The sequence below is a fragment of the Mustela nivalis genome (genome assembly GCF_964662115.1).
Source record: "Mustela nivalis genome assembly, chromosome: 5".
NCBI lineage: Eukaryota > Metazoa > Chordata > Mammalia > Carnivora > Mustelidae > Mustela > Mustela nivalis.
The window spans coordinates 42,514,664-42,526,756 of record NC_139024.1 but is presented as its reverse complement, the minus strand read 5'-3'; the positions used below and the strand labels follow the sequence as shown (position 1 = coordinate 42,526,756).

Here is a 12,093-nt window from a genome sequence, read left to right as displayed (position 1 = left end):
TAAGGCAGATTATGACCACTGTTGGTGACACAGTTTGTAGATAATGACAGAAATAACCATTATGCATGAATTGCAGTGGCTTTCTGCTGAAGAGGGCAAGGCCATGGAAGACATGACAAAATCGGTTTCAGTTAAAATTACATTTTTATGCACTGTAGTCTCATTAAAAAATTCCCAGTGGGGAAGAATGATTTCTGAGCTATCATTACCAAACAGGGTTGCAAATCGTGTTCTGAAACTGTCAGAAAAGGTTTATTTCACAGAATAATAGTGCAATCAAGTAACAATATCAATGACAGACAACACAACAAAACCACTTCATTTTTATTCTGGATAAGTGCACATCCATTAGAGTATTAAATCCAAAAATAATATATCTGTGATTTTTTAAAGAACATGAGAAAGTAAGGGGTCGCTGGTTGGGGTCATTTGGTTGAGCCTCTGACTCTTGGTTTCCGTTCAGGTCATGACCTTAGGGTTGTGGGATCCCACGCTGTGTGTAGAGCCTGCTTAAAAGTGTCTCTTTCCCTCGCCCTCTGCCTCCCACCAGCCCCCCTTATGCTCATGTGCCTTCTCCCTCTCTCTTAAAAACAAAAAACAAAACCTAAAATCTAGGCTCCCAATCAAGTAATAATAAACATTTTTATTTGATTTTTTACATTTCTCACACCAATGTAATAGCACAGTACACATTTTATTATCTACATAGAGATGTACTAGTAAATTGTGGGCAAACTATGATATATTGTGGAATACATTCTGAATTTCTGATTATAAAAAACAAATACAACAAATACAGAAATTTACAAAGTAGTTCAATGTTCAATGGTAGAAGTGCCAAGTAATTATCAAGCTGGGTATGTTCTCTTTCTAGATCCTACCCTGCTTCAGGTCAATGTACTCTTTGGGACCTGCTTCTGTGTCTCTAGAGTAACCCTTTCAGGTGCCTCCTAGTCCAGGCTTAAGTGGAATATCTCCAATATTGTATCAACTTGGAGACCACAAATGATGGCTTTCTTCCCTCTCCCCTAGTCCACTTACAACCAGGGAGTCGTGACCTGCAGAGTCCTGGGCCCTGTGGTCATTTCTCCAGGCCAGGCCTTCTTACTGAGTGTCATTGTGTGTGTTTCTGTGTGCCCTCGGTTAGCTGCTGCCCCACCCTCAACATACTCTTTCTCTGCAGATATTAAGTAGGGCTGAGTGAGGGGAGCCTAGGCTGCCACTCTGGAAAGATTGCCAGTGCTTCAACCTCAGCTTGGAGGCCATCACATTTTCAGAAGTGTCACTTTTTATATCTTCCGGTTGACGGACCTAAGCATTTAAAAGAATGCTGCTTGTTGAATTTCTTCAGACTAATCTGCAATTAACTATTCAAACACAATTCACGTACCCACTAGAACCCTACAATAATGAGATCTCTGTCTAGTGTATACAACTGAGCACATATTGAAAATTAAAAAAAAAAAAAAAAGGAATCCTAAATCCTATGAAGGTTGATGCCCTTTGTTTTCTAGTGTAGCTCAGATCTTGTTCAGAAAGGATGCCGGTTTTCCTTGTCTAACCCTCTTGTGTGTCAAAAAGTAGCTTTGTTTTATCTTGATGGGGTGAGCTTGTGGCCAAATTCGAATGGCGATTCTGGAGTAAGGGAGGAGTTCCCATCTCACCACATTCAACATATCTGAGGTTGTGGCTCACATGCTGAGGACTGAAGACTTTTAGAGTATTTTTGGACACAGCACTTAATAAGGCACTTGAGAACCAAAAAACTCAGTTCAATGAAATTCAACACAATGCACAGGCATGAGATAATAACCAAGAGGAGTATGAAGATGGTTTTCTCGGTGGGTTTGGAGATGAAGCAGTCCACAGTGTTGGGACAAGGCTTCAAGTCACACTTCATAAGGTAGGGAACACTAAAGCCATCATACAGTTTGTAAAATAAAACCAGGAAGCCAATCTCAAAACCAGTTTTAACGATGAGGCTGATAAGGTAAGTGTACCAGAGGTCCCCATCCATCATACCTGGGCTGACATACTGTCTCTTTCTGTGCCTCTTCTCTCTACCCTCATGATAGGCTACATGTAGAACCACGAGAAGTGAAGGCATGGAGACCATGATCAGTTGTAAGGCCCAAAGTCTGACCTGAGAGATGGGGAAGAAGTGATCAAAACACACATTTTCACAACCAGGCTGTTTCACATTGCACTCAAACTCTTTCTGCTCATCTTTCCACACATGCTCTGCCGCCACCATGTAGACCAGCAAACGGAAGATGAACACAACAGCTAGCCAAAGCCGTCCAATGCCAGTTGAGTATTTGTCTACTCCAGTTAAGAGGTCTCTGAGGAACATCCAACTCATGACTTGGGTTCAAAAGAAGGTAAGATTCTGCAAAAGAAAACAATTTCATCATGATTCATTTATTTTTATTTCATTTATCATTTTCACTGTCTTACTTGATTATGGGATTGTGGAAAAGAAACTCAAATTTCAACTCTGGATGTTGAGGACTCACTTTCAAGCATGGAGATAACACAATTAGTCTGTATGTACAATTGATCTCATGCCCAGTTCAATTTGGAATTTGGTTGGTGACCCCGCACACACTATACCTGTTTTCAAACAAACAAATTCTTCAGTTTATTGCTTCTCTATAAGGATGGATGTGTTCTGTTACTAATCTAGAAAAATTCAGATATGAATCCCAAGGTAACCTTGGTACCTTGAGATATCCCTTAAATACCCACTTCTTGAAGTTGTAATCTCTACTCACTTTTTCCACTTTGTTAGTGCCCCTCCCCAATCCCTAAAGGTTAGTCACTGCACTTACCTCCCTTTGTGTCCCATATCTTATATCAACAGCTGAGCTTGCCTACAGTCTGATAGTAAAAAATGATTCTCTCCAATAAGAGGAAACTCATGTTTCCTCACCCTTCCAGACCCACTTACATCCCTGCCCAACTTAACTTGCTCCACCCAGTCTAGAGGGAGGGGTCTGTCTCATCTTGCCTCAAAATGGTCATTCCAGCTCTAGAGCCCATCCCCATGGATTCAACTATTGCTTTCAGACTCCTAACTCTCAAATCTTTGGCTCCTCACCAGATTACCAGACCTCACTGCCTCTTGGTTAGCATTTAAATATGTCCCAGGCATCTAAAAATTGTTATATCTACAGCTGAATTTATTATCTATCCTGCCTTTTGATTTTTTTGTTCAAAGGCATCACCAATACCCAAGTGCCCAAGTTGGATATCCCACATACATCCTGGACTCCTCTCTCATGCCCCTTTTTAATTGCTCTCCAAATTCCAATTCCTCCTAAATATCTCTCAAATTTCCCTCCAGGTCACTGCCGAAATCTCTCTCACTTATACATCCTTCCCACACCTTTCCATTTCCAGTCTCATCATCTCTTCTGGTCTCCTCATACTATGTCTTTGATGATGCTTAATTATCTTGCACCTCTCTCCATCTCTTTTGCTCTTTTCCATATAAAAGCTGATAGGACAAAAAATCCAGTCAAGAAATGGGCAGAAAACATGAATAGACATTTCTCCAAAGAAGACATACAGATGGCCAACAGACACATGAAAAAATGGTCAGCATCACTTGGCATCAAATCAAAACCACAGTGAGATACCACCTCACACAGGTCAGCATGGCTAAAATTAATGAGTCAGGAAACAACAGATTTTAACAAGGATGTGGAGAAAGGGGAACCCTCTTACACTGTAGGTGGGAATGCAAACTAGTGCAGCCACTCTGGAAAACAATATGGAGGTTCCTCAAAAAGTTAAAAATAGAACTACCCTATGACTCAGCAATTGCACTACTAGGTTTTTACCCAATGGATACAAAAATAGTGATTTGAAGGGGTACATGCACCCCAATGTTTATAGAAGTAATGTCCACAATAGCTAAACTATGGAAAGAACCCAGATGTTCATAGACAAGTGAATGGATAAAGAATATGTGAGAGATATATTTATATGTATATATGTGTGTGTATATAAAATATGTGTGTGTATATATATATATATGTATGTATGTGTATACACACACACAATGGAATATTACTCAGACATCAGAAAGAATGAAATCAAGCCATTTGAAACAATGTGGATGGAACTAGTGTGTATTATGCTAAGTGAAATAAGTTAGAGAAAGACAAATACCATTGATTTCATTCATGTGGAATTTAAGAAACAAAAAACGTAGGGGAAGGGAAGGAAAAATAAAACAAGATAAAAACAGAGAGGGAGGCAAACCATAAGAAGCTCTTAACTATAGGAAACAAACTGAAGGTTGCTGGATGAGAGATGTTTGGAGGTTGAGGTAACTGGGTGATGGACATTAAGAAGGCACTTGATGTAATGAGCACTGGGTGTTATAGGCAACTGATGAATCACTAAATTCTATGCCTGAAACTAATAAAATATTGTATGTTAATTAATTGAATTTTCTATTTTTAAAAGTTTTAAAAAGTTGATAGGATGCTAGGGAGCCTTCTTTTTCATATCAGTGATGTCTTCCGGCTTCTATCTTGTCTTGTAATTGAATGCTGTGGTGTGGCCCCGAATTTTTTTTGTTGGGCCATTGTATGCTCAGCACTCTCTGTTCAGTGCTTTTAAGTTGTTTTCTCACAACTACTCTGGAAAGTGGGGTTCTGTTTGCCTTTGCTTGGGTTTGTTTGCTTATGGTGGTGGATGTTTTGTTCTTTCAGATGAGAAAGCAGATTCTAAAAAATGAAGCCACTTTCCCATGTGTACTGAGTAAGATGCAGAGCAGCGTTCAAATCCAATTTCCATCACTCTAAAACAGAGCCTCCCAACAGTAGCGCTATTAAACTTGGGTCCGGATAAATTCTTTGTGGGAGCGGCTGTCTTGTGCATTGTATGTCGTTCGCAGTCTCCCTGGCCTCTACCAGTTAAATGCCAGTAGTACCACCTCCTGCCCCCAGTTCAGACAACCAAAAATGTAGTCCATACATTTCCAAATGTGCCCTGTGGAGATGAAGCAAAATCTCTCTGAGTAAAAATCACTTCTCTTAACTCTCTCATCAGAAGATGTGGGCTCACTTATTTGCGGAGCATAACAAATAGCATGGAGGACGAGGGGAGTTAGAAAGGAGAAGGGAGTTGGGGTAAATTGGAAGGGGAGGTGAACCATGAGAGACCGGGGACTCTGAAAAACAATCTGAGGGGTTTGAAGTGGCGGGGCAGTGGGAGGTTGGGGTAGCAGGTGGTGGGTATTAGAGAGGGCAGGGATTGCATGGAGCACTGGTTGTGGTGCAAAAACAATGAATACTGTTACGCTGAAAAGAAATAAAAAATTAATGTACTATATGTTGGCTAATTGAATGTAATAAAAATTAAAAAAAAATAAATGTTTGGTACAATGCACCTGTGAAAAAAAATAAAAATAAAAAGTGCTATGATTTATTAAAAAAAAAAAAAAAAAAGGAAGATGTGGGCTAGAACTCCAGGTCTGCCACTCATATACTTTGTGATTTCTCAGGTGAAATCCTTGCCATTTCAGATCTTGCTTTCTATTACAAAAATTAATTAGTTTTTGCTTTCTCTATAGCTCAGCTGAAAGAGTATCATGGAAATGGTGGTGTGAGGGGAATGAGGATGTTAAGAAAATTGGGATACTGTTATAGCAGCACACCTGTTGGAGCATGTCACATTACCTCTTATAGAGAGAACAATATGTAGTAAGCCCACACACTAGAGCCCTGAGGAAATGTACGAAGGTTAAGAGACGTTTTCAGAGAAAACAAAGACACATGTACACGGTGCTCTATTCAGCAGGGAATAAATACTTCACTGTCCTTGGGTTTTCAGAATACAAACAAAATTGTATTAAATAAAAAGGATTCTCAAATCCACCTGAAAGGTTAATGTCTCCATGAATTATAAAACAAAGTCCCAAAGATTAAGAAGGGAAAACAAAGGGTATTATGTTTTCCTGTAACATGTGTCATTGAGCATTTGTCCATATTATTCAAAAGGGTATTTATTAATGTTACAAAGCATTTGAAAGCCACCCTGCCGGGCATTTTAGAGAAGGGAGGAAGGCAAGAGTAGATTCAGACTTTTTTGCTAAAAGGAGAGCAATAAAAAAGCAACTGGTGTTTGAGTAGAATTGGAAGACTGATACCATCAAATGTGATAGGATTATGAATTTCATTCGGCTGATAAATATCTATCCTATTTTGAAGTTCTCTGCTAATGGAAAGACCATGGCTTTTCTCAGGAGAGAGAGGTTCTAATGTTAGTTCAATTTTAACAAGGGTGGTTTAGCACAGTGGATAAAAGCCTGGGCACAGTGTTGGACTCCTCAGGTTCAAGTCCAAGTTCAGCTTTGATGATAATAGTACCAGCCATGTTGGGCGCAAAACAGAGTCTGACCCATGGTAAGTGATCCATAAGCATTATTATTATTATCATCATCATTATTATTTTGCCATTAAAAGCCTTTCTTCGATGTCAAATTGGAAGTCTTTCCAATTGTAAGTATATATATATATATATATATTTTTTTTTTCCCCCCTAGCTTTTTTCCTATGAAGGTGGGTAAGTTAGGAATCTTCATATAATGGCCCTTTAAGCATTTGAAAGCAGTCATTATTAGTTTGAAATTATTAGCTCATCATTCTTATCTCTTTCTTTAAAAAAAAAAAAGATTTTATTTATTTATTTGACCACAAGATAAAGAGAGAGCACAAGTAGGCAAAGAGGCAGGCAGAGGGAGAGGGAGAAGCTGCCTCCCCACTAAGCAGGGAGTTCAACATGGTGCTTGATCCCAGGACCCTGGGGTTATGACCTGAGCCAAAGGCAACCACATAACAGACTGAGCCACCCAGGCACCCCAACGTCATTAAATAATAATTCAGATTATCGCTTTATCTTTAATAAAACTCTTTAAATTATCTCTTTTCTTAAACCACTAAGGATAACTACCTTGAAGAGTTTCTACTTGCCAATTCTAATGTACTAGTTCTCCTGTGACTTTCTCTTTTCTCTTAAGAACTAGCAGTTAACTGCACAAGAATTTAGTTTGGAAAATTCAATTAATCAAATATTTTCAGGAAGTAAAATATTCGGTATTACTAATATCAGGAATAATATTGGGAAATTGCAAATATTCCCCAAACATCTTATCTGAATTAAAAGTGGAGGTGAGAAGAAGGTGCTGGGTCAATCAGATTTCCATATGAACAAAAATGAAGTTGGATCCCTACTTTATACCATTTAAAAACTTGCCTTAAAATGGATCAAAGACCTAAATATGAGAGTCAAAACCATAAAATTCTTAGAAGAACACAAAGGGGTAAATCTTTATGATCTTGAGTTTGGTAATAGATTCTTGGATATGACACTGAAAGCATGAACAACAAAAGAGAAAAAAATAAATTGGATTTCATCAAAATTAAAAACCATTGTTCATCAAAGGACATTATTACAAAAACCAAAAGACAACTCACAAAGTGAGAAAAAATACTTGTATGTAATGTATCTGGTAAGGTTTTAATATCCAGAATATGTAAGGAGCTACTAAAACTCAACAACAAAAATAATTCAAAAATGGTCAAAATATTTGAAAAGACATAACTCCAAAGAAGACATACAAATGGCCAGTCAATACATGAAAAGATACTTAACATCATTAGTCATTAGGAAAATGCAAATCAAAGCTACAATGAGATATTACTTCACATTTACTAGGATGAGGACAGTTTTTAAAATATAAAATAAAGGGGCAGCTGAGTAGCTCAGTAGGTTAAGGATCCAATTTGACTTTGGCTCGGGTCATGATCTCAGAGTTGTGAGATCCAGCCCCACATTGGGCTCTGCTCTGGGCATGGAGCCTGTTTGAGATTCTTCCTCTCCCTCTGCCCCTCCCCACCCACTCTTTCTTGCTCACTCTCACTCTCTCTCTCACTCCAATTCTTTCTCTCTCTCCCTTAAAAAAAGAACTGTGACAAGTATATGCTCTGGGTGCTGAGATACAAGACTGAGCTGGATAGAGAAGGGCCTTGCTCTCATAGAGCTTATATTCTAGAGAAGGAGAGAGACAATAAATAAATGCAGAATATCAGATAATGATGAAGACTGTGACGAAGCACAAGCAGAATGATGTAATTTTGATGGGGCCAGGAGAGTCTCTTTGGACTGGGAGGCCATGGGAGAGCTCTCTAATGAGGTGGCCTTCAGATGAAACCCCAAGTGGTAAGAAGTCAACTATGTGAAGCTATGAGGAAGAACATCCGAGGAAAATGGAATGGCTGGACAAAATGAACTTAACGTGTTTGAGGAACAGAAGGAAAGTCCATGTGACTGGACCTCAGTGAGTGAAGAGTAGATGGTCTGAGATGAGGCTGGAAAAGGAGGTCCAGCCAGGTCACATAGAGCCTTAGAGGTCACAGTGGGCTGTCCTGTGCTATGTCACTATAGACAAGAAGTTCACTTTTTTGAGGGTTCATTCTCCCTGTCCATAAAAAGGGGATACTAATATTTTTCAAGCTGACTTCATGAAGTTTTTTAGGAACATAAGATGTTGGGAACATAAGATGAAATATAAAAATTTCGTGAAGTAGGGACGCCTGGGTGGCTCAGTTGGTTGGACGACTGCTTTCGGCTCAGGTTGTGATCCCGGAGTCCCGGAATTGAGTCCCGCATCGGGCTCCCATCTCCACGGGGAGTCTGCTTCTCTCTCTGACCTTCTCCTCGCTCATGCTCTCTCTCACTGTCTGTCTCTCAAATAAAATAAATAAAATATTAAAAAAAAATTTTGTGAAGTATGCACACACACAGAACAGAACAGAAAGGAGAAGAAAAAAAAAAAAGAAAAAAGGAAACAGCAAAATTGAATGTTGATTCTCAGGTGAATTATTCAATCTCAAATTTCTTTGCTCTTTGCCATAGAATGAATCACTCATATAGTCGCCAAGGGCCTTAATTCTTCACACTGATCACACTAAGAATATTGAGCTAAAAGATGAGAGATTAATTTTCATATCACTTTGCTGTCATCTCTAATATCAATATTAGTAGGAAATATCCATCCATTCCTATTTACTCATATAATTCAAATCTTAAGCTTATAGCAAGGTTTTTTTTTATTATTGGCATTAATGTTGATACAACTATTTCATAATTCTATTAAAATTCCCAGATGAAATGTATCTGGGAAGTGGAGGCAGAGAGTATGTGGTTGCACATATGCCCATGCTCTGTGGGGATGAGGAGTGGGAATGCTCTAAGAATAATGATTGACAAATTGTTTGGACCCTTCTTTTCACAGCAGAGAGCTGATCCTCAAAATGGAGATTTTGGATAAGAATTGTGTTAAAATGTAAAATTTAAAATGACTGTCCCCTGCGTGTTGCATATCCAGGAGTCACAACCAAATGAATATGAGGAAGAAATAAATTTGTACATGTCAGAGTTTACTCTTAGAAGGAATTTGCGTTAGTATAGCTATGAGTAAATAGGTATAAATGAATAAATTCATTTGAAGCACTTGGGATATCACCTGATGCATAACAAATACCAATTTAAATATCATCATCATTATCAAACCAGTGAAAGTTGAAAGACCCCCAAAAGCTCAACAAAAAATCCTCTACCAGCTATACTGAGGTTCTACTAACTGATTTTGTTTAAAGATTTTATTTATTGATTTGGCAGAGAGAGAGACAGAGAGCACAAGCAGGAGGAATTGTAGGCAGAGGGAGAGGGAGAAGCAAGCTCTGTGGAACTCCATCCCAGGACCCTGGAATCATTGAGCTGAGCTCAAGGCAGATGCTTAACCAGCTGAGCCACCCTGGTGCCCTCTACTAACTGACACAGGCCTCAGTCACAGGCCTCCATAAAACATGACATCCTGGAGGGAAAGCATAATCAGACCAAATCAAGTAACTCAGAATTTGGAGACAAATACCTCCTTTGAGTGTGAAATAACTAAAAAGCATCATTGGAAAAGATTAGTAATTCGTGTAAGAAAACTATCTCAAAAAGACCATCTGTCCTATATTCCTGGGATAATCTGGAAAATACTAGAATATTAGTAGATATAAGGGTGTAAAATTATGTAAGACCCTAAACGTCAAGGTAAAAATTGGAATTTTATTTTCCCATCATAGCAACTAGAGTGTCCCTAAATAAAGTTGATAGTAAATGAAGAAACAAGCTAATCAACCATGTGGGCCTGGCATAATGATGTAGCAGCAAAGGTCAACAGGAGAATAGAGCTCCGCATGAATGCTAGGTGAGTAGAAACTACGTAGACCTTCTCAGTGTCTGCCTACTTCTATGTACAGGGAAAATGTACAAATATAAAACACTCCAACACTCTTTCTGCAACCAAGGATTCTGGATTTTCTGGGACAACCCTATTGCAAATATGCTGATGTCAGAGCTAATGAGAACATGTACAAGTTTTAGTTGAGAAAATTAGTTGCAATAACCATAGAGTAGGAGCAAGGATAGTTAACATGTCAGAATTTTCTACATCCTAGATTAAATGTCCATTACAGTCATTTGATTCTCATTCCTCCAATTTACCAAGCAACCACTGAGTCATAACTTTCTTGCTGAAAAGATTCCCTAAACTGTGCAAGGATATTCTCCTGCTACTACATACAAGAGTTCCAGTCTCTGGAGAGCCACCTTATAAATCAGGCCCCTCTGGGTTTGGTTAATGAGTCCCTTAGAGCTGACTCACCTTGGGGTGAATCATACACCTGAGTTTTTTAAGCCTTTGGGACTGAGCATCTGCCCACCTGTCCTTCACTTACTGCTAAGTGAGCCTTTGCTATGCCACCAACTCCCCCCACACTGAAGCCTCACTTCCAGTGTGGTTCAGCTATCTGCAAGCCAGTGCCTTCTCTATGCTCTGAACGGGCACAAAAACACTGCCAGGAGCTAGAGTCCTGCTCTGAAAGTGCTATTTTGAAACTTGGGTTTGAGGGGCACTGGATTTCCAATATCCTTGCAGACCGCCAGGGACAAGCCCTGAAAACGGTGTCCGCTTCCACACTCAGCTCCTTTCAGGTCTCAGTAATAACAGTACCTGCCCTTGGGTAGTGCTTGAGCATTTCCAAAGTGTCTCTCAGCATCTCATGTATCCCCCACCTCCATCCTGTGAAGCAGCTCAGGTCTGCGTGTGGTGATAAAGAAAGAGAAACTCAGAGAAGAAAGGGGTTTGTGCAAGACTCCCCCAAATCAGTAGAAAACCCAGGAGCAGTGGTGCCTGGGTGGCTCAGAGGGTTAAGCCTCTGCCTTCAGTTCAGGTCATGGTCTCAGGGTCATGGTCTCAGGGTCCTGGGGTCAAGTCCCGCAAGGGGCTCTCTGCTCAATGGGGAGCCTGCTTCCCCCGTCTCTCTCTGCCTGCCTCTCTGCCTGCTTATGATCTCTCTCTCTGTCAAATAAATAGACAAAATCTTTTTAAAAAATTAAAAAAGAAAGAAAGAAAGAAATCCCAGGAGCAGAACACAGATCCTGAATGACTGATCTCCAGCTCCCTGAAGCATGCTGGGTTTTCTGGTTCTTTAATAATTCTGTGCTACCCTGTACACAAATTATTTAACCTCTGAAGAATAGTTTGTTCTCAAGGGCCTCTTTCCACCACCTGCTGACACTTGCAAATTCCATAAAACCCCCTGTTTTAATACAAGGCATTTTCATTTTTAGCAATAACCTGTCTGGAAAATCCCTAAAGCAAGGTGTTTCTCAGTCCATGATCTGTGACCCTGAGGGGTTGTCATTAGATTCTCAAGGGTTTGTGAGAAGTTTACGTGTGTATATTTTGTCTTTATGGTCTTAAACAAACAGACCAATGCTGGATGACTAGCTCATACCTGAGGACTGCCACAGGCTTTCAGTACTCATAGGCTATTGAGAGTGCAGCGTGAATGAATGAAGCCTGCCGGCAGTTTGAATGGAGACAAGTGGTGGGAGAAAAAGCCATAACCTGACCCACAGTGCAATAGGCAGGACCAACTTCAAAGAATCTGGGCTTCTGGGGACACCTGGGTGGCTCAGTAGGTTAAAGCCTCTGCCTTCAGCTCAGGTCACAATTCCAGG

General features: G+C 39.8%; 1 protein-coding gene across 1 annotated transcript; it reads right to left on the bottom strand.

The window, feature by feature from the left end:
* Positions 1-230: 230 nt before the first annotated feature.
* Positions 231-2,385, bottom strand: GJB7 (gap junction protein beta 7). The gene is given in 2 exon segments (XM_082731004.1): positions 231-1,690; positions 1,692-2,385. Coding segments are annotated over 2 exon segments (804 nt in total). The 5' UTR covers positions 2,363-2,385; the 3' UTR covers positions 231-1,557.
* Between the last annotated feature and the right edge of the window lie 9,708 nt (positions 2,386-12,093).